Source organism: Emys orbicularis, chromosome 1 (genome assembly GCF_028017835.1).
Source record: "Emys orbicularis isolate rEmyOrb1 chromosome 1, rEmyOrb1.hap1, whole genome shotgun sequence".
In the NCBI taxonomy this organism is placed as follows: domain Eukaryota; kingdom Metazoa; phylum Chordata; order Testudines; family Emydidae; genus Emys; species Emys orbicularis.
The window spans coordinates 43,099,965-43,124,057 of NC_088683.1; the positions used below are offsets into that span (position 1 = coordinate 43,099,965).

At 38.8% G+C, this 24,093-nt stretch overlaps 1 protein-coding gene across 1 annotated transcript in view; it reads left to right on the forward strand.

Annotated features, from left to right (window-relative positions):
* Window positions 1-24,093, forward strand: part of GRM8 (glutamate metabotropic receptor 8) — a 482,743-nt gene that overhangs the window by 281,851 nt on the left and 176,799 nt on the right. The window contains exon 6 of the mRNA XM_065419971.1: window positions 19,484-19,684. Coding sequence (XP_065276043.1) covers window positions 19,484-19,684 — 201 coding nt within the window. The remainder of the gene's footprint in view (window positions 1-19,483; window positions 19,685-24,093) is intronic.

Genomic DNA, 24,093 nt, shown 5'->3' on the forward strand with positions numbered 1-24,093 from the left:
AAAGACATCTTCTTTTGTTGGGGCATTGTGAGGATTGTTGAATATATCTTTCAGGAGATCATCACTTTTTCTTAAGGTCAGATGTCTTGAATAAATCCTCCCATGACATGTTCGTAACGATGCTGGGTTTTGGCTTGGACAATATTCTGTAAACTATGTTTTTTTAAGGAGCCTTTTGGCTTTAATACTGGCATGTTTTCATTGAGTTTCCACTCCAATACCAAGAGATTGTTCATAGGTTTCTGAAAGGTGAGAAATCTGGAGTTCAGCAAATCCAAAGTTTAGCGCTTCTGTTTAAAAGGATGCTGCCAAGTTCAGACCAAAAATTAGGTTCTGTATATTTTAAAAAGTTTACAACAATTATTATGAAAGATGTTATAAAATAAAAAAAAATCAGTGCAGATGTTTTTTAAACATTTAAACATTATACTGAAGAACTGCAAACATACACAAAATGGGTGAAATCCTAGCCCCATTAAGGTCACCAGCAAAGCTTCCCAATGACTTAAAAGGGACAGGTTTTCATTCAACAGTTTTGTGCTGGTGCTGAGAACCAGAGTGTGAAATTGATTAATCCAATTTTGCCATCTAATCTTAGTGAAGTGCAAAGATAAAACAGCATAAATAAAGATAATGAAATTAGTTTGAAAAGCATTTCTACCTTTATCATCATATTAAAATAGGTAAAATATTCCTTTAGTTATTTCTGATTTTTTTATCTTGATTAGTCACTAATCTATAAATATTGATGGACTGGTTGATGGATTGAGAGGAAAGCATAAACATAGGCCAAATCTTTAACTTGTGTGAATCAGTTTAATTCCAGCTTGAACTAGCTGAGATGCCCATGTCACCTGTGAGTGAAATGTTACAATGACTGTGAGGCACTGCTGCAGAATTATAGTTTATTCAAGGTGCTGTGTGAGGGCCCAATCCTGAGAGGTGCTGGATTCCTTAAACTCCTCTTGACTGTAGTGGGAACCAAAATCACTCAGCACTTTGCAAGGTCAGGCCCTAAGGCTTTAGTTACAGAATTCTTTTTCTTTTGCAACTGTTCACTGTTTTCCATGCAGACACAGAATTGTGTGTTGCTAACTGCTACTGTCAGTTGTCACCAGGACTCTGAAATGCAGTGTACAGCATCTGTACATACTAAATCCCAGTGTCAGAGAATACAAATAGTTGGAGATTTTTGTTCAAAAGTAATATTTGATAGCTTTTAAAAATAAACTGTAAATCAATTATTTTTAATTAATAAAATAATCACCGTAATAGGTACTGTTCCATTGTTTATTGGAAACCTGGTATCACTCTCAGAATAAGTGTCTTCAGTTAAATTATAGTGTTTGTTAACTTAAACTTACCCTGTCCCTATGAGGGAAATTAATCTTTGTCACTGGGGAGAATTACCCTGGAGATCAGGAAAACTAACACTAACCAGTTGGGACTAGTAGTAATCCCATGCTGGGCAAAAGGTCTAAGAGAAGACAGTCTGCAAGGTTAATGTGCTGGTTCTTCAAGGCAGTATCCTAGTGGAAAAAAATGTAGATAATTAACTCAGCCGGTGCCACAGGCTGTTTTATGTATCTAGTGTCATTCTGATGACAAAAAGAGACTAAACAGATTTTCTCTTTTGAGACTCCTTGCTCTTGTGAATTATGGGAGTTCAAATAAAAAAAATTGCAGTAAATTTTAATCCAGTAAAACATCAGCAGAGCAGGAACAATTAGCTGCTTCTGTCTGATCAAATGTCTTTGTTTTCTGACACCATCTGAACTGGCAGGTTGTCCTCATGTTCTTCTGTCACAGATCCAAAATCACCAAAGTAGCAGCAGAAGCTGAAGTAGAACAAATGGACACAAACAGATTTAACATTTCTTTTAAAATTAACCCTCCTCCCCCAAACCTATGGGCCAGATCCTTCATTTTGTTACTGTTGTGGGCTGGGTTAAACCTTGTCATTGTGAATTGAGTGTAACTTCTGCCTTTTATTCAGGATAAATGTAAAGAAGTGCTTAAAACTGCACCCAAAACACAGGCACATGGAAAAACTTGAATTAGAAGCTGAACCATCTGTCCCAAGGGGTTTCAAATGTGAGGGCTATGCCTTTGATTGGTGGAACTGTTTCTATCTCTGGGTATGTCTACATTGCAGCTCAGAGTGTGCTTCCCAACTGCAGTAGACAGACACACCAGCTCTGCTTGAGCTAGCACACTAAAAATAGCAGTGTAGCTGGGCGTAACATGGGTAGCAGGTTGGGCTAGCCACCTGAGTACAAACCCAGGACACCCTGATGTACCTGGGTGGCTAGCCTGAGCTACTGCCTGGCTACACTCCTATTTTTAGTGCAATAGCTCGAGCAGAGCTAGCTCGTGTCTGTCTACCCAAGCTGGGAAGCATGCTCTCACTGCAGTGTAGATGTACCCTATCTGTAGGTGAGACAGAAGCAGAAAGAAAGTCAAGCAGACAGTAACAGAAGTAGTGTAATGTGGCCATGAAAGAAAACTATTTAGGCACACAGTGCAGGGTGAAAGAGGCTAGGACCTGTGACCAAGGACACTGTTGCCCATTGTTTGATTTCTCCCGTGTTTGGTCTATTACAGGAGTGAGTGGGTGAGGTTCTGTGACCTGCAATTTGTAGGTCAGACTAGATGATCATGATGGTCCTTTCTGACTTTAAAGTCTCTGAGTCTCTGAGACTTTGTACGTAACTAAGCAAAAATACATCAAAGAAATACCTGACTCTCACCAATTCATCTCCTAACCGGAACAACCTATAAGTCCCAAAATTTTGGCTAGCCGCTCAGGTCAAAAGGGGTAACATTAAGCTGGTGTGAACCCATTGACTTAAAAGGAGTGCCATAGAACCTATCAACTTTAAGGAAATAAGAAATAAAGAGAAATATTAGAATAATATAAAGGGTCCTTAGGGGCTACAAACATGATGCAAAGGTGGTTACCATATTTTGTTTCTTAAATATACAATCATTTTGCTGACAACCCTCATGTATGGAGTCTCACAAGGCTGAATCTTATCTGTCCTATTTATTATATATGTGAGGCTGCTGAAGGAGATTGTGAGATGCATTGGATTACAATGCCACCAGTGTTCTGGTGACACCCAATGTTTCATCGCTTTCACTCAAGTGCAGATAGTGCTGAGCTAATGTCTGAGAGAAACTGGGATCTGGATGAAAAATAGGCTAAACTCTACCTCGTAAGGCAGAAGCAATCTTAATCAGTGAGTGGAGGCACTTAAGGAACTAATAGGAATGTGACAAATTAAGAAGCATTTTTAGCAGTCATATTTCAATCTTTCTGGGTACTTTCTGTTTAGAGCCCATCCCAGTGCTATATCAAAATTCTGTGTTTCAGAACACAGCCCCGTCTTTCCCTCACTGGAAAGTTACTCAGATTATGCTTTATTTTATAATAGAATTACAACAGGCTCACTTCAGATTAATCAGTAACACAGAATTTGTTTCCCCGGGGATCCATCTTTAAAAGGAATTTCTCTGGACCGAATGTGCAGGACGTCTTTACTGGTATTTATCAGATACAGTGAAACCCAGACCCAGTTCATCTACTATAATTGTTTCCCAAACCTTTTGCTCAGTTCCCAGATGTCCAGTCCTTATATACAATTTTTAGATTGGTACAAGCTCCTTGCTACTGTCTCCATTTGAAACCAGCTCAGTATTAGAACCTCTACCACATTTTTTTTGCAGATCTCATGTAATTATTGTTATATTTGAGCCACAGTCCACTCTAGGTGTGCATTTTAAAGATCAAATTTTAAGCTGCAATATTCCCACTGTCTCTATTTAAGGATCCTCCTACCATACTCCCATTATCCTTATTTAACCCTAGTTTTAAGCAAAATTTATGGGGTAACCCTCAAGCGTTGCTCTTTTAGTATGATGTCAGCCTGTTTCCTGAACTGGGTGAGAGGTTTTGACCCTTAATGTAGATACAATACTCTTTTGTTTCTCTCTCAATCCATTCATTTGAGATATAATATTAATTGTTCAAATAAGCCTCCCAGAAAGATTTCCCTTCAAATGGAGTATGCTTCTGTATTATATGAATAGGGACAGTCTGATCTCTCCCTTCTGGGAGCCTTTGTTCTATTAACTTCAAGAATGGTATGTAGACTTCTGAATTTCCTGCCCAGGCATTTTTCCAGGCCCTTAAATCCTATCATTAGCAAGTTTCAAGTTGATTTGGCTCTTGTTCATAACATGGGAAACTCTATTGTCTATGGTGGTCAACCTCTCCAGTTCATTTTACCAGATCAGCCTGGACATAGTGTAACTGTAATCCCATGCCTTCTTGCAAAGTTTGCCTCTGGCTGGTTCTGCTATGGTTCTGCTAAAGCTGCTTTGCTCTTGTTGTAATGAACGGCTCATGCATCAATAGCAAACCAAGAATTATTTCCTGAAAATTGTTTGGCAAATAATTTCAAATAAATAAATTTGAGCCAGATTCTGCCATCCTTACTCAAGTGGAGTAGTTCCTTCCTCATGCGGTCGCATTCATTTGTTTATTATTATAAACAAATTATTTGTTTATGCAAGGTGTTACTGAAAAGGCAAAATCCTCACCTGGTGTAAACTGGCATAGCTCCGTTCACATTCACCAGCGGAGTATCCGGCTCCTGGTGATTAAGAGTGGCAGAATCTGGAACTTAGAGAAGATCTCTTTGGCTCCCAGAGAGTTTGTGAACAGAAAGAGAAAAAAAATTTCAGAGACTTTATTTACAATGTATTTTTTATCCAGTTCTGGAACATAGACCAGACATATTTAAGTTTAACATCCTACTTCATAGTTCCACAATGCTAATAATAGGATTTAAGATTTCCTTTTCATAGAAATGCACAAATGTGTAAAAAAACTACTTTGTTTTGTTTAACTGATCATCAACATACACACTTTTAACATCCTTCGTGTCAAATATATTTGTCATTTTTTATCTGTTGTAAGCAATGGTGATATTAAATAAATAATGATAGCCAGCAATGAGTTGGTCTATCAGTAAATAAAGCAAATGATTTTTCCAGCCATGGTCTGATTTTGCAGTTGCTACCAGATAATTCTCCCATTAAGATATGGGAGGATGCCACTTAGGTTTCATTGAGATTAATTCCTTCAGAGTTTAGTCATATAACATCTATAGACAGTAGTCCAGCAAATGGCTTTGCAAATATATTTAATTCAACTGGTGGACCAGTTGAAAATATTATTAACCCCGTTTAAATGACATGCCTTTCTTAGAGTCATGACACTGAAGGAGTTAATATCATCGACAGAAAATGGCAGTATGTCCTTTCCATTTTAACTTGACTGAATGAGTTGCAATACCTGATGGTTGCTGTTAATAACTTCATCTTGTGAAAAACATTTTTCATTTTATTCAGGCTTGTTAGATGTCACATACTAAATAGGAAATCTCTTTTTTCTTCATGCTTTGCTAAATATATATGTTTAAAAAAGAGTGTAATTTGTAATATTCCATGGAGTTTTTTTTCTAAATTAGCTTCTCCAGAACATTAACCTGTACATCAGGATGCTGTTACTAATGAAGAGAGCACTAGCCCCCAAACTGCAGATTTCCAGTTGTCTGTCAGGGCAGTGAAGATAAAGAGTCTAAAGAGACTATAAATGTATAGCATGAAAGCTGGCTGGTACTTTCTAGCAGTTTCTTTGTGTTGCCTAGTTTGCAGGACTGTAATTATAAACTGATTACAACTAGAAAAAATGTCTCAGTTGTTCTCGACCCTGAATAGTAATTACTGTGTTATTGTGTTTCACTCCCATCCCTTTCTGCTGTTCTTTCTGAACATTACTAGACCTATTTTGGTCTTTACTGTAGCTTTCAGGAAACTGAAATTACAAAATAAGTATAATCTGGCTGACATGTTTACATTGATGATTGTATTGTGAATTACATATTAGTTATATATCTATATCTAAACGTACAGATACATTAGAATTGAGGGTGTTAAGTGAGAGAGTCACCAAAACTTCTCTGAGCTACCCTATTTCTAGAGGGTTTTTATTGTATTTGAATGTATTTGAATTTCCATCACTTCTCTCTCTTTCTGTCTCTCTGGGCCTCTGATTTAAAAACAAACACTCAAGAAAATGAAGAAATTGTTCCACTATCTTGCATTGCAAGCGAAGGCAGTTACTTCATCTCTCCTGAAAATTAGAGTTCTCAATATGACATTCCAGACATGGTCACAATAGTGCAGTCTGAGAGCTATGAGGACAGATCCACAGCTGGCGTAAATCAGTCCAGGACTATTGACTTCAATAGAGCTGGGCTGATTTACTCCAGCTGAAGAACTTTGCCTTGACAAATGCAAGTGTTCAAAGATCATGAATCAGATCCTCCAAAAAAAAAAAAAATCTCTTCTTGCCGAGATGGAGTAATTATGCCAATGGGATAGCGCTCTTCCATCTAGGGTGACCAGATGTCCCGATTTTATAGGGACAGTCCTGATTTTTGGGTCTTTTTCTTCTATAGGCTCCTATTACCCCCCTGTCCCGATTTTTTACACTTGCTGTCTGGTCACCCTACTTCCATCGGCATAGTGCATCTTCACCAGATGCACCACAGTGGCACAGCTGCATTGGTGCAGCTGCACTGATGTAGCACTGTAGTGTAGACTTGCCCCTAGTTGTCTTTTTCTCTTACTTTCATTTGTCTGTCTAACTCTTGCCACCTGTATTGCTGAGCCCCATGGTCTGTTTTCCAAAGCTGGATTAGCTATCATGGCTGAGAATACTTTGCTTCTTTTTATCACAGCAGGTGTGGGGCTTAAAGTCAGCATGCTCCTGATGCGACAGACAGGAACAAAGAATTCTGGGGCATAGCAGTGGCAGCTGGCCAGTAGAAGAAAACAAGCTTAGGATTTCTCTGGTTGCTAGAGACAGCTGGAATAGGTGATCCCGCAGTGGGAGTTCAGGGAGCAGGACCAAACAGGATGGAAGGCTAGAATGGTGGGAAGTAAAGTGACAGGTGAAAAGAGAAGGTTGGAAATGAGACAAAGTTTCACTTGCTAAATTGGAACATGAACTGTACAAGGTGACATTTTTCTGAGGAGTTCTACAAAAGACTATTAGTAGAAGTAAAATGCATTACATGAAAGTGGCAAGAGAAATTCAAAATGAGATCAGGAACAAGCTGAAAGTTGACTTTTAACCAGTTTTTGCTTAGTGTATAGTATCAGATTGACTATAGCAAGCTGTCTTTTCCTGCAGACATAAGCATCAGAAAGTCTAAAGTGGCATGTCCTTTTTCATTTGATTTCTTCATGTATCAGAAAAACCCAATAGATTGAGGCTGTCCATAAGCTAAGATTGTATGTTTGCCTCAAGTTTATTGTGATATGTACAAGCCACTAAAGATTAGCCTTTTTGGTTCATACTAGCTCTAGAAATCATTGATAAAAATACAGCTCCAATCCAGTAATGCACTGCATACTGGTATAGCAGTTTAAAATGGTGCAGCTGGCTAGAACTCATTCTACAAGTATTGTTGGTATCAATATGCAAAATGTAACACTGGGGGTACATTGCATCAAGTGAATGATCATACTTCATTTAACAATATTTTGTGTATTGCGCTGATTATTATTATTTATTATTAATAATGTATTTATTTGTCAAAGACCTCTGTGTTGTTAGGCATTAAACAAACCCAGAACTAAAAGACCATCCCTGCTACATACATCTGGGTAATTTAGTTGGATAACCGGTATCAACACCTGTAAATAACCCAGACTTTTCCCTCTGCCAACCTTGCCTTTCCCCATTCATACTAAAGGTAAGGTAAGATTAAACAGAAGCCTCTTGCGTCACCAGGGCCGCGTCTAGGTTTTTGGCCGCCCCAAGCATGTGCTTGGTTTGCTGGTGCCTAGAGCCGGTCCTGCGCGTCACATTCAAATAGTCACCAAACTAAGCTTCTGGTAAACTGCTTAAAGTAGTTGATCCCAGACTGCAGAGCCCTCTCTCAAGAACGCAGTACTGGCAAAGAGCATACCAGTGAGTTTCAATACTGTTTAATTTTAGTAGCAATGCACAAGAGGTGGAAATGCAGTAACAGGGTACAGTGAGGTACAGTTTTAAGTGTTCAAATCATGTGTTATTTGAGGACATGTTGATCCATGAGCCTCTTATTCAGTGTTGCCTAATTCAGTGTGTCTCAGACAAATCATTCTCAAATTTGCTGCAAGCACTCTGCCAGCACATCATCGCCAGCCCTGAGAAACACCAACTTGCGCTCTCTATTGTAAACTACATTGTTTCTAGATAATGAGCCTGATTCATCCACAAGGGAACAGGGGATGCAAATTGACCCTCTGTGCCTGAAAGGGACAGCTGTGCCAACGAAGGGAATTCTATACCAAGACAGGGCAGGCAGCAGTACTAAGGGAGGACAGCTTAAATTTATAGCCAAGGCTCCATAAGAGCTCTGCCAGTGGAAACTGCAGGAGATGCACTGAATCAGCACATCTCCTGTTTGCCCTAGCCCTAAACCTAAACCCTTCCCAGTCAGCCCTAATCACTTTCTGAGTAGCATTAGCTAGCTCCAGGCCCTTTGGCAGAGCAGCATTTGTGGGTGGTTTGCACCAATATGCACCCATCTGAGCAAAATTTCTTCCACCAGAGGCATGCAGTCTGTGGCACTGAATCAAGTCCATTAGATTTAAGCCAAAAGTATAACTTTAAATAGAGATGAAAAAAATAACTCTAATTAGAGCTGCAGAGAAATTGCAGATTTTCACTTTGTGAATATTCACATGTGAAAAACTGCCTATTTCAAAGTTTTTTGTGAAAATGTGTTAATTTGGATTGGAGATGAGTGATATTTCTCCATTTCCAGCAAAGCAGATGCATTTATTTTTGCTGCAATAAATAATGAAAGAATATCCTGGAATCATTCACAGCTCTTGTTACAAAGTTTTCCATTTTGGCCTTCAAAAATTGCCTTCCTTTTTATGGAAAGCTGAGCAAAAAAAACCAAAAAAACCACAAAACCCCCCCAAACCCTCTGGTGAAAAGGTAGAATATTTAAATTTTCACAAAACTGTAGGGGTTTTTTATTTTTATTTTTTATTAGTTGCAACAGTGATGCTGATTTTCCCCCCACTAAGCTCCAGTTTTTATAAAATATTAAGGTCCTAGAATCAGGAGTGGGAAGATTCTGGTGCATAGAAAAGTTATCTTATAATTGTGTTTATCAGTATTTCTAAAGTATTGTAAATAAATATTTGTAATTTAATAATTTTTATAATTAAGTTACCAGCACCAAATACTTCTGTTTTGTCTCCTGACAAGCACCCATCCTTCCTACTCCCATGTTCAGCCAGAGAAACCCTGGAGGGGAGAAGGGGGACCAAAAGGGACAGTTTGCCCAGGTTCCCCATTGGAGAAGGCCCTCAAGCATGTGGAATTTGAGTTAATGGCTTTGCAACCTGGCACAGAATCACTCAGGTTTGGCCCAGCCACGTCTCTGTTGACCTGAGTGGCGCTGTGCTCGGTCACACCACCACTCACTCAAATGTGGCCCAGCTACCCCTCTATCAACAGAGGGGTGGCTGGGCTAAACCTGCGTGGCATTGCAATGCTGGAGCAGGGAGCCAGGCCCAGCCCTGTTGGACAGGAGGTGTTGCTGTGGGACCAATTCACTTTCCAACCCACCCACCCCCGCAATCCCTGAGTCTTTCATTGCCATGGCAATTTTTTTGGAAGGATAAGGAGCCTCAGTTTCAGATTCTGCCCCAGTCCTCCAAAACCTCTTTGTGGCCCTGCTTGCAGCTGACCATTTCTTCTTCATCCTCCCTTTGCTTCCTCCTGACAAAAGTACCACCTTTAATCCTCAAGTGCTTAACTCTCTCACTGCCATTTCTTTCCTCCCAAGTTGCTGAATGCAGCCATTGACTGGTGCCGTTCTCCTGGAGACCAGCTACCTTTGTATGGACTAAGCATTTATTTTAAGACAGATCAGTGACCAAATTTAGTTGTATATCCAGAGTGAGATGCTATTCTGTTCTATTTTGACTCTTTTATTGCAATTTTTGCTGAGATCCTTTGTAACAAGTTCCATTAACCACAAGCCATTGTCTCCATAACAATAGTGTGCAGTCCTGAAAGTTAATACAAACATTACGGACACTGTATTTTCTCATGGTAACCACATAATTACCGTGTGTAACTATATGTGTATACCATGGTCTCCTTTTGGATTTGAATCTCTATCCCAGTATGCGAAGGAAGCAGACACCAGTACGAAGTAGTACAGCACAGCTGTATACAATGAAGAAAAAAGAAAAAAAAAACTTAAAAACCATTGTGACGAACAGAATAAGAGAATTAAATTAGTGCTCCTTCAATCTCTCCCAGTAGTTAGAGCACTCCACTGGGATGTGGCAGTCTCATGGTTCAAGTCCCCCCTCCACCTGAGGGGAAAAAGGGATTTGTACAGGGCTTTGCTACCACTCAGGTGATTGCCCTAACCATTGGAGCTATGGGATATTCTGATGTGGGACGACTTCAGTTTCTCCTGTTGAAGCTTTTGCACTGTGTGACTTGGTAGCTTGGGAGTTAGAGCACTCACTTGGGAGGTGGGAGAGGCAGGATCCAGTCCCCTGCTCAACTGAGAGGAGGGTTTATGAAGCCCAGTGGGGCCTGATTCTGGGATTTAGGTGCCTACAGTGTCAGCTAGATGCCTAAGTCCTTTTGTGAGTCTAGCTCAGCAGTATCTTAGCTGGATTTCTACAAAGGGGATGATCTATGTGTAGCTTTGCCATCCATATCTGTTCAAGGTGAACAATATTTATGTACATTTTCTGCCTAAAATAGGGAGAAAATACAAGGAGTCTGGCATAACTTATTTCATTCACAGTGAGAAATGGACCCAAAACTACTGAGTAGTTGGTGGAAGGGCACTAGTATTATAGTGAAGTGCTGTTAGTCCAGGTGAGACTTAGCATTAAAGCCCACCTGAATATTCTGTCTAGAATCTCTGCAAAACAGAATTGCCTCAGCCAGGTGTAGTCTACTTCTCTAGGGTTTACCAGCCATACTAAAGAGTGTGCCTAACCCATACAATCCCCTAATTACCAACCAGTGCCATTACTGTAGCCAAATGCTGCAATCTTCTTTAGTGACCCTTTCTTTCTCTGGGGGGTCTTTAATCAGCTTATCTTTGCTCCCGGACAGTGTTAGTAAATGAGTTTAGCAAACCAGATTCTTTCTTTCTTTCTTTCTTTCTTTCTTTCTTTCTTTCTTTCTTTCTTTCTTTCTTTCTTTCTTTCTTTCTTTCTTTCTTTCTTTCTTTGTTTGCTATAAAGTGGGGGGGAAAAGAGCTTTGAGGTATTATTAATTAAGGCAGAATCTATTTTTAGATTGTCACAATTCAAAAACTCCTCTGTCATTTCACTTCATATTTGGTTAAAAAAATTACCTCACTCCCATGCCAAACCTACCAATTTTGAGAGCAATATTCCTTTTTTTGGTAACTATTAGGGAAGGGAGATTCAACTTGAGGCTTATAATAGAAACTCAGTTACAGCAACCTAAGTACAGAGTGATTGCTACCACTCCATAATATTCTTAAATATGACAGTTGTGAAACTTGATTCAGTTTTTATTGAAATTTATAACCCTGGGTTGAACTTTTATGTTCATAGAAGTTGCAGCAGTGATAACTGGAGGGCTAAAGAACTGTAGCACCATGATAATATAGATCCACATCAGTCAGATTAATTCAATGTGCATTAAGGCCTGGAATAAAGAAAGAATGAAAGAGGCCATGAATCATTAACACTCTTCTAAGTGTCCTGTGATATAAAATCTGCAAGACCAAGGCCCTTAATCAGAATGGAGATACAAATCTCTGATTTAAGTGTCTTTTTTTCTAGCTCAGGAATGGAGGAAACAAGATGCGATTCGGTGGTGTTTAAGTGATTATGTAAATAGTTAAGAAAGCTGCAGAGGGCATGGATTGAATTACAAGTATAATTTCACCAAATTTGATGATAGTTAGCTCTCTGGCATAATAACTGGAGAAAAACTGTAAATGCCCTCTATGATGTCAGATTTATTTTAGTGCTATGACTCCCTCCCGTGTAATCCAACTTCTTCTTTACTTTAAAACCCACTCCTGCAGTGTCTCCTATGGCTTCTGTACACATTTTTGGAGTGAATATGCTGTATCAGGCACAAAGTACAGTATTTCCTACCCTAGAAATATAGAAATATATTGATAAACTCCAGGGGCACATTCCTTTTGTGAGGAATCTATTGGAGGTATCTTTTGCACTATGCCTGTAGCTCAATGGCTACAATTTACTGATAACAAGTACATTTCCATTATTTACAGTTTTAGGCACAGGGAAAGATTCTGCTGTTCTTACGCTCAATGAGTAAGTAGTACTTTACTCCCTGAGTAGTTTCCTTGAAGAAAACAGACTGTTGACTACTAATCAATGTGAATAAGAGTGGCGTAGTCTGACCCACTGTAATTTCAACAATAGACAATTTATGTGTAATGCACTTCATAGATTGATTTACAATTGTTCACACTCAAGACAATGTATCAAACAGATATGGTGATGACAGACTATTATTTGAACACATTTATTATTACTAGAAATAGTATATGCATCATAGTGAATTTCCAATTTACTGATCACTCTTCTTCACTGCATTTCAACAGTTGGTAGGATATGATAGATGCAGGGGTTTGGAATACACCAAGGGTTATATTCTCGTTTATTATGATTAAGACTAAACATTTTTCATGTGACTTAGTAAAAGTCATGAACAGGTCATGGGCATTAAACAAAACTTCATGGAGCCTGTGACCTGTCCATTACTTTACTAAAAATAACCGGGGGCCAGGCTAGGTTGGGGGGAGGACTGGAGTTCCATGGAGGGGGAGACTGACAGGCCAAGCCCCCCGCCATGGCAGGGGGCACAGCACCGACTCCAGTGGCCGCAGCGGGGGTTGCAGCCATCGGGGGGACACAGCCCTTGTTCCAGAGCTGGCCCATCTGTGGGATAGGGGTGCGTAGCCAGAGGAATGCCATGGCGCTGGGGCGCACAGCCCCGGCTGCAGCCTCACCAAACCCAGGATGCCGCAGGGCTAGGGTGCACGGCCCTGGCTGTAGCCCCACCAAGCCCGGTCCCAGCTGCAGCCCCTGGTGGAAGCCGCGGGGCTGAGGTGTGCAGCCCGAGCTGCATCCTCCGCCAAGCCTGGGAAGCCGGGTCCTGAGTTCTGCAGGGTCCTGATTGCAGCCAGCCCCAGTTGCAGGGCAGGGGCACACAGTCCCACCTCCTCCTCCTGAAGCCCTAGAAGTCACGGAGGTCCAGCAAAGTCACGGAATCCATGATTGCCGTGACCTCCATGACTAAATCGTAGCCTTAATTATGATCAATCTAATCAACGGTTTAGTGTTTTGGGGGCTGCAGTTAACAATGAAGGCAGATAACTAGAAAAGGGGAAACCTTCAGAGAGTCTTAGAAAGTGAAGAGAACCTGAAAAAAATAAATGATCACGTCAGTGATGAGACTTGAATTCCTGTGGATTTCTACATGATTACAAAATGTGAAACTGTTAATAATGTCACATACAGTATTAAAAACAATAAAAGCTATGAGTCTAGAAGTACGCTATGTTAACTAAACTACTGTATATACTGCTAACTAGAACTGATCAAGAATTTTTCAACAGGACTTTATTGGAATATGCTAATTTATCAAAATGAAAACTTTTTGAAGGAAAGGTTGGTTTTGATGAATTTTTCAGCTTGAACTTTTGAAATGGTTGAAACATTTCATTTTGACATTTTTTGAAATGAAAAAAATCTGTTTTTCTGATTTCAAATGACCTTTGGTTTTGAAATTTAAGCTAATTATAGTACAAAAATAAAAATAAAAAAATAGTCAAAATAGAAATGAAAAGTTTCAAAATTACCCAAGGGAAACATTTTGCTTGACTTGAACTGATTTTAATATTAGGTTCCTAAATATTTTTGAGATTTTGACTTTTTGTCCTGATTCAGAATAGGGAAAATGTTTGAAATCTCAAAAATGTTCGCAGGATGGGAAAACCATTTCCTGTCCTCCTCTACTGTGAAGTGTTCTCATAGTCTATTATTTGGTGGGATAGCACAAGCAGGCACAATCTCTAAAAAAAAATAAAAGTTACAGCAGACACAAGTTCATTAAATCAAAGAACCACATCTATTGATTGATGGAGAATACTCAGTCCATTCACATCCTTCTGCTTGCATTGCTGTTACTTTCCCAATTTTCCCTCTCAATAAGTCAGGAAAAAACAAATTCAACCCTTAACTTCCTTTCAGAATTGCTTCTTATTTGGCAACCTTCCTATGTGAAGGAGCCAGCACTTTTAGAGGCTATTTGTGAACTTAGTCACCCACTCAGGCAACATACTAACTCTGTTACGATATATTCTGTTAGAAAAAACAAACAAAATTATCATCACCTTAATATCTGAACAACTTAATATGCTAGCCTACATTATATTATTTAGTCCAAGTTGTATTTGCTTTGTTATCTATATGAAGATAAAGTTCTGCAGTCCTCTTGAGTTCTATGGGAATTTTGCCTGAATATACAGTGCAAGATCACAAACTGTAGAGCTTGTTAATGAAATTATTAAAAAATTCTGCTGCAAGATTTATAGTGTTGTATTCTTTCATTAAGGCTCTATTATATGTAGAAAGATGCCCTGTAAACCTTAGTTTCTAGCTATAAATGAAAATGTTGTAACTTGATACCCATGGATAAATAAAAATAATGTTTGATAATAATGACTACTAAAGGTATGACTTTTTTGTGGGTGGTTGCCATATTTATAGCATTGACGATATGCACCATTTTACAGCTATACATTAACATTTACTTTGGGAAGTACAGCATAATCAAATTTTACAGCCAATTAAGTTGATGAGTCACTGTCATCTTTGTAAATTACTGTTTTAGATGTTTGAGAATGCTAGAAAGAGAAAACTGGTGAAAAATCTCAAGAAGAATGACCTGAACATAAACCTGATTTGCAATTTTCCTCTTGCACTTAATTATGAAAAGCATTGAGCTTTGGTGTAAAATATTTGGTTTAAGAGCTACTTGCTAAAGATCTTTAGCATTTTTGAAACAGAGTAATCCTGTTATGTCATTCTCCCACCTTTTAATTAAGAAAACACATAAAGTACTACTAAAATAATAAAACTGTTTCTAAATTTATGGTGGTAAAGTGATTTATGACCACATATTTATGAGGAATAAAAATGAAAGCTTATAGCAAATAGGGGCTGTTTATATAAATCCCATGTGCACTGATGAGAAACTAGATCTCTGAATAATGAACATTCATAATCTAAGATAGGAGAATAGGACTACATATTTTTCTTTAATTGTTTAGCAAAAAGAAAGTTTGCTGTTTGCACATTTGTGCCATTGATTTAGTTGCATAAATGTTTGTGAATTTCAATGTTTTATGCCCTAATATTTATTTCTAGAGCATAAATTTTAAATGTGCATGCTTGAGTATTTGCAAGGAAGAGCTTGTAAACACATCCAGTCAGAGAACAGGTGCAGTACCATGTGATTTACCCCTCAAATCACTAAGTAACACAGCTTGGAAAATGTCTATCCGATAGCTTACAATCAATCCAAAACGTGCCCCAAATGTATATTATTTCAAAGAACTAGTACCTTTGCAGAAATTGCAATGTTCTCACTAATATTCCATTAGTAGATAAAGAAGGTAGTGAGCTGGTTTTCAGAGGTACTGGGTACCCACATTTCCCACACAAGTCTATTGACTGACTGAATATGCTGGTAATTAACAGATCTCTGGATGAAATCTTGGCCCCATTGAAGTCAGCGGGAGTATTGCCATTGATGTCAGTGATCTAGGATTTCACCCTGGTATTTGGTGAAATTCTAATTCCTTTGATGCCAATGGCAAAATTTCAATAGACTTCATGACGTCTTGATATCTACTTAAGTTAACTAATTTTCCCTTCCATTTTTTGCTAATTCTTGCTTAAAATATCAATCTCTGTCTAAGACATAGAAATCATAGAAATGTACGACTGGAAGGGACCTCAGGGCCATCTAGTCCAGTCCAGTGCACTGTGGAAGGACTAAGTATTATCTAGATCTAGACCATCCATGACAGGTGTTTGTCTATCCTGTTCTTAAAAACCTCCAATGACGGAGATTCCCACAACTTCCTAGATAATTTGTTCCAATGCTTAACTACTCTTACAGTTACGAAGTTTTTCCTAATCTCTAACCTAAATCTCCCTTGCTGCAGTTTCAGCTCATTACTTCTTGTCCTGTGCTCAGTGGTTAAGGAGAACAATTTATCATGCACCTCTTTATAATAATCGTTTACACATTTGAAGACTGTTATCACATCCCCCCTCAGTCTTCTCATCTCCAGACTAAACAAACCCAGGATTTTTCATTTTTTCCTCATTGGTCATGTTTTTTAGACCTTTAATCATTTGTGTTGCTCTCCTCTGGACTTTCTCGAATTTGTCGATATCTTTTCTGAACTGTGGTACCCAGAACTGGACAAAATACTCCAGTTGAGACCTTATGATTGCTGAGTGGAGTGGAAGAATTCATTCTTGTGTCATGCTTACAACATTCCTGTTAATAAATCACAGAATGATGTTTGGGTTTTACAGTATTACACTGTTAACTCATATTTAGTTTGTGATCCATTATAAACCTCAGATCTTTTTTTGCAGTACTCCTGCCTAGGCAGTCATTTCCCATTTTGTATTTGTGCAATTGAGTATTCCTTCCTAACAGTAGTACTTTGCATTGTCCTTATTGAATTTCATCCTATTTATTTCAGATCATTTCTCTAGTTTGTCAAGATAATTTTGAATTCTAATTCTGCCCTCCAAAGTACTTGCAACCCTTCCCAGCTTGGTATCACTCACAAACTTTATACATGTATGCTCTATGCCATTATTCAAATAATTTGTGAAGCTATTGAATAGAACCGGATTTTGGACAGATCCCTCTGGGACCCCACTCAATATTCCCTTCCAGCTTAATTTTGAACCATTGATAACTATGCTCAGTGTATGCTTTTCCAACCAGTTGCACACCTACCTTATATTAGGTTTTTTTAGGCTATATTTCTCTGGTTTGTTTGTGAGTAGGTCATGTGACACAATATCGAACGCCTTACTAAAGTTGAGATATATCACATCTGCTGCTTCCCCCCATCCACAAGGCTTGTTACCTTGTCAAAGAAGGATATTAGGTTGGTTTGACATGATTTGTTCTTGAAAAATGCATGTTGACTGTTACTTATCACCTTATTTTTTCTAGGTGCTTAGAAATTGATTGTTTGTTTCCTCCATTATCTTTCTGGGTACCAAAGTGAAGATGACTGTTCTATAATTCCCTGGATTGTCGTTATTCTCCATTTTATAGATAGGTACTATATTTGCCCTTTTCTAGTCCTCTGGGAACTTTCTCATCCTCCATGAGTTCTCAAAGATAATCGCTAATGGCTCAGAAATCTCTTCAGCCAGTTCACCAAGTATTCTAGGATGCATTTCAGCAGCCTCTGCATATTTTAAGACATGTAACTTGTCTAAGTAATTCTTAATTTGTTCTTTTCCTGTTTTATCCTTAAATGCTATCCCATTTACACTGATGTTCACTATGTTAGTCATCCAATCACTGCTAACTTTTCTGGTAAAAATTGAAACAAAAAAGGCATTTAACACTTTGGCCATTGCTGCATTTTCTCTTATTGTCTTTCCCTCCTCACTGAATTATGGGCCTACCCTGTCTTTGGTCTTCCTCTTGTTTCTAATGCATTTATAGAATCTTTTCTTGTTACCCTTTATATTCCTTGCTAGTTTGATCTCATTTTGTGCCTTGGTCTTTTTAACTTTATCCCTACTTGCTTGTTTATATATATATATTCATCCTTTGTATTTTGACCTAGTTTCCACTTTTTGTATGACTCTTTTTTGAGTTTCAGGTCACTGAATATTTTTTGGTTAAGTCAGGGTGGTCTCTGACCATACTTCCTATCTTTCCTTCTCATTGGGATAGTTTGCTCTTATGCGCTTAATAATATCTCTTTAAAAAACAGCCAGTTCTCCTGAATTCTTTTTTCCCTTAGACTTGCTTCCCATGGGCTCTTGCCTACTAATTCTCTGAATTTGCTAAAGTTGGCTTTCTTGAAGTCCATTGTCTTTATTATGTTGTTTTCCCTCCTACCATTCCTTAGAGCAGGGGTGCTGGAACAATTTGTATAGTGGAGGTTCTGAGATCCATTGAATCAAACTGTGAACCCTGTATATGATGGAAACCACTTCAAGCCAGGAAGTGTGGCAGCACCCCCAGCACCCCTTGTTCTTGCACCTATGCCTTAGAGTCATGAACTTCATGATCACTTTCACCCAAGCGGCCTTCTACTTTCAAATTCTCAACTAGTTCCTCCCTGTTTGTCAGAATCAAATCTAGAATAGTCTCTCCCCTAGTTGCTTTCTCCACCTTCTGAAATAAAAAATTATCTCCAGTGCATTCCAAGAACTTGTTGGATAATCCATGCTCTGCTGTATTATTTTCCCCACAGATGTCTCAGTCGCTGAAGTCCCCTGTCACCACCAAGTCCTGTGTTTTGGATGATTTTGTTAGTTGTTTAAAAAAACATCATCCACCTCTTGTTCTCGGTTAGGTGTGCTCTTCCCATCCTAACCACCCATACCTCAAGCTACTTCATGTGACCCATGTGTGGCACTCATTTGGTCTGAATTTTTTTCTATGGAAAATAAAGGCTTTATGAGAAAAAGAAGCAAATAAATTAGAATAAGATACATGATTCTCAATTTGAAGAATAACTTAGTGTTAAATATAGGGAAAAGACCTCAAAATAGGCTTTCTTAAACACAGAGACAGATGGCAGCAGCACTTGGCAAATATTCACCTTCTTTTCAACATGTTTAAATAATGTTTATCAAACAATAGATGTAGATAAAAATCAAGATATTCACTAAATTTCATTTAAACCAGAATGGCAGGCTGCTGTAAAAGTGTCCTATAAATAACAGTAACCAGCTGTTCAATGGGAGTCAGTAAGCCAGAAAGAGAGATTTTGGAAATACAAATCTATATATTTTTTCTATTTTTCTCATAATCAAATATTTTCTCCTCTTTCCCAGCCCAGAACTCAATATACAGTTTATAAACCTGGCTTAGTAAATAATGATTAGAGGTAAAACCAGATGGCCATATTTTATCTTGTTTAATGTGTTCCACTGATGGATATCTGGGTTCTAATTTGATCAATCAATTGACTCTAATTGTTTATGATGTACTCTAGGAATGCACATAGGATTATGCACATACGCACAAGCACAAAGTGATCTGACTCTTTTTTTTCTTTCTTTTCCATAGGCTTAGAAAGAATTGCAAGAGATTCAGCCTATGAGCAAGAAGGAAAGGTCCAGTTTGTAATTGATGCTGTATATTCCATGGCCTATGCACTACATAGCATGCATAAAGAGCTCTGTCCTGGATATATTGGTCTGTGTCCAAGGATGAGCACGATTGATGGTAAAGAGCTACTTAGTTATATCCGGGCTGTAAACTTTAACGGTAAGTTATAAGCATTTTTTTCTTCTTCTCTAAATACTTCAGAAGTGACAGGATTTCTTCTATATATAGGACACTTTCAGGCACAGTGGAAAACACAGGATTAGAAGCAATTCTCTTTTTAATCAGAAGTGTGAATTTTTCCACCTGCTTTGAAACCCCATCGTAACATTAAGCTGCCGCTAAAAGAGGCAGACGTTTAAAAATAAGAATCTGTCAATCACGCTATTCTGGTGGAAAACTGCTATTATAGAAACAACTGGAGAACTCATGCAGTCCTATTGACAGATTAAATTCCTGTGATGGTGCTTCTTTGTGCATTTGTTAGGGAATGAATTGTAGAAAATGTCTTTTTGCAAATTATTTTCTTTTAAAATCAGTTTAATGATTTTCCTACAATAGTGAATAATTTGGAGGTTGCTTTGTATTTACATATTTAAAACTTGATTAAATAATTGCTATGTGTTCTGGGTCCTGTTCTATGTCATTGGTTTTGATTCAGTGATTTAGTCAATTTTAAGCCATGCAGGGTGCTAAAAAAAACAAACAAAAAAAACCCAACAAAAACCACCACCACAACAACCTACACTGCATAAACTGCTATGCAGCTGGGATCTGCCTGCTGGAGAAATATAGTTACGGTTGCTTATGCCGCTGTCAGAAGAGGCTATTAAAGAATATACTTAATTTATAGGTATTAAATTGAAAAGAGCAGAACATACTTCATGGCAAAACAAAGTTACTGAAAATGTATGTTCTTCATGAAAGTCATAATTGTTGTAGATTACATCTGTCATTATTTTCAGATGAATTGATACAGTATTCTTTACTGGATCCCCCCCCTCACCCTCTGCACACCCCCATTTGGCTGTAATCCACATACCAGACATGCCTCCTAACCATATGCAGAGTAGCACTGTCTATCACAATATACTCCAATGACCTCAGCTGCCAGCCTTTTATAAAACAGCACAAGGTCATTTTCAATTTAGCTTCCAAGTGGAAGCTGTTTTTGCTTCAGGTAATAAACCAGACCATTTGGTTGATGTAAATATTGTCCGTAGTTTGCAATATATTTATGCTTTCCTGAAAGATTTTTTCTTTCATCCTATGACATTTCCTTGAACAGGGAATCCCTGTCTAATTCAAGTGGGTTTGAATGATTCTTCAATGATTTTAAAGAAAACCTTGAGCAAAATAGGTAACTGACAAACGGGGAATGTTATGATGACAAAGTATGCAGCATATTGTAAGTTTGCAATGATGTTTCCGATGTTTCCAATAAATATTCTTTTGAATTTAAGTTGTTAAGGCATAAAGAAAGTGATCCATTTTCATTTGGTTGGTGTAGAAGTTTAGCATAAAAAGCTAAGGTGTACAGTTTATTTCAAACCACTCTCACCCTAAAGATTGATGTATTTGATTAATACCTGTTGTGATTTCTCTGGTCTGCTGTAACTGTTGCTGTAAATACAAGGAGATGAAACGTAGCCTGTTTTATAAGTATCATGATGGACACTGATGAGAACATTTTATCTTTTTTTTTACATTAGTGATTTATCAGAAGTGGGGAAAAAATGCAGATGAGGTCAATTTTTCAAACCCTAAGAAATAATTGTGTTAATTAATCCCTTATATTGGTTTAGTCCACATACTCTATTAAAGGTAAACTGCACTTTTCAGTCCTTTGGTCTGTGGAACTCATACTGAGGTCAGACAAACAGTGTGCAGCAGAATTTGAGGACCAAATTCAGCCTCTTCCCTAGCTGTAGAGTTCCCCTAGGAAGTGGAATTGATGTGGTTCTGAGGGTACTGTGCAGGGGAAAGGTGGACACAAGACTGTGTGGGCCACGACCAGAAGACTTGTTCTTGTATGGATCTTTCCATCATTTAACTGTTGTGGTGGTGGTAGTAGGGAAAGTTGAATAAGGGCCTGAAGCAGCTACAACCATTGGTCTGGAGAAGATACGGGGAAAGCGGTGGACGTGATATACCTTGACTTTAGCAAAGCTTTTGATACTCCCACAGTATTCGTGCCAGCAAGTTAAAGAAGTATGGATCGGATGAATGGACTATAAGGTGGATAGAAAGCTGGCTAAATTGTCAGGCTCAATGAGTAGTGATCAATGGCTCGATGTCTAGTTGGCAGCCGTTATCAAGCAGAGTACCCCAGGGTTCGGTCCTGGGGCCGGTTTTGTTCAACATCTTCATTAATGATCTGCATGATGGGATGGATTGCACCCTCAGCAAGTTCGCAGATGACACTAAGCTAGGGGGAGAGGTAGATATGCTGGAGGGTAGGGATAGGGTCCAGAGTGACCTAGACAAATTGGAGGATTGGTCAAAAGAAATCTGATGACGTTCAACAAGGACAAGTGCAGAGTACTGCACTTAGGATGGAAAAATCCCATGCACTGCTACAAGCTGGGGACCGACTGGCTAAGCGGCAGTTCTGCAGAAAAGGACCTGGGAATTACAGTGGACGAGAAGCTGGATATAAGTCAACAGTGTGTCCTTGTTACCAAGAAGGCTAACAGAATATTGTGCTGCATTAGTAGGAGCATTGCCAGCAGATCGAGGGAAGTGATTATTCCCCTCTATTCAATACTGGTGAGGCCACATCTGGAGTATTGCATCCAGTTTTGGGCCCCCCACTACAGAAAGGATGTGAACAAATTGGAGAGAGTCCAGCGGAGGACAACGAAAATGATTAGGGGGATGGGGCACATGACTTATGAGAAAAGGCTGAGGGAACTGGGCTTATTTAGTCTGCAGAAGAGAAGAGTGAGGGGGGATTGATAACAGCCTTCAACTATCTGAAGGGGGGTTCAAAAGAGGATGGAGGGTAGGCTGTTCTCAGTGATGGCAGATGACAGAACAAGGAACAATGGTCTCAAATTGCAGTGGGGTAGGCCTAGGTTGGATATTAGGAAAATCTATTTCACTAGGAGAGTGGTGAAACACTGGAATGAGTTACCTAGGGAGGTGGTGGAATCTCCACCCTTAGAGGTTTTTAAGACACGCTTTGACCAAGCCCTGGCTGGGATGATTTAGTTGGGGTTGGTCCTGCTTTGAGCAGGGGGTTGGACTAGATGACCTCCTGAGGTCTCTTCCAACCCTAATTTTCTATGATTCTGTTAAGTCTCAGTCACTGGAAAAGCCCCAGAGCCTCTGTAGAAGGTACCTGGCCCTTTCCTACACGCATGTAGGATGCTGAGCTCTCACTTTGACCAGTAACACATCTCAGACACCTTCATGGACCTTCTGTTGTGGCTGAGAGATATGTACATGTGAAACATTATAGTCTGAACTACAAGAATTTAAATGTAACAAAGTGCCCATGCCAGTAAGTGCAAAATAAATGTGCATGTGCACTTCCATTGGAATTGCTAACTTCAATATACCATTGCATTAAAGCTCTTGATTCTAGAAAGTTTAGAAATAAATGTTGGAGTTGGTCATAGGGAACTCACTCTGCCTTAAAAAGTTGGTAAATATTTTAATAAGGAAATGGGTGGAAAAGGGGTAAAAAGCGAATGGCACATATCTCTAAGAGATTTTGCTAGCCTCTTATCTGAGAGGAGGTCACTTGTGATGATGGCGGCAGTGTGGGGAAGTACCTTTCACATTCAGACAAAATACAGCCTATAAAATACTAATGAAATAAGCTGCAGAGGTGTGTTCTTATGATCCACAAGCATAAAAGGTGGTATTTTAGTTATTTTCATAAAAATTGCCAGTGTTCCTGTTGGTAAATAATACTTAAATACACTGAAAGCAACATTGGGGTGGGGAAAGGCAGAAAGTTAGAGTCTGATCTTGCAAGCTCTCCAATGTACAGCTCACACTGATTTCAGATGACCCTTCCTGCTGGGAAGGCTGACTGAATCAGGCCTGGTTTTGCAAGAATGTAGCAATTTTCAATAGCTGGGACAATGAGCATTTTACCAGCTATGTAGATTATTTTTTGGTTTGGCTTCAGAGTATCCTGCTCTGTTCTGTCCAGACTGTTTAGATGTTGGGTCACTTTCTCCTCTCGATTACTCCCATGCAACCATATAGACCTCAGTGGAATTTCATGGGTGTAACTGCTATTACTGTATTGTCACATTGAGTCCTATAGACATGGCTTTGTTAAAATTGATTAAACATAATGGATGATATGAAGAATACCTTCACAGCACCCAGAAAGCTTTGATGAACAGGGAAGAATATAACTTTCTGTTATCTGGAGATAATTGTTTAGCTTTTGAATGCAGGTAATCAGTCTTAAAAGTGCTTATATTTGACGCCTCTTTGTTTACTTATATTTATATTGCAAAGAAGATTTTATTCCCCTGAAGGATTCATCCATGTAATATTCTGTGACACTTTCATGACAGCAGGGTCATCATAATCTCCAAAGCACAGTG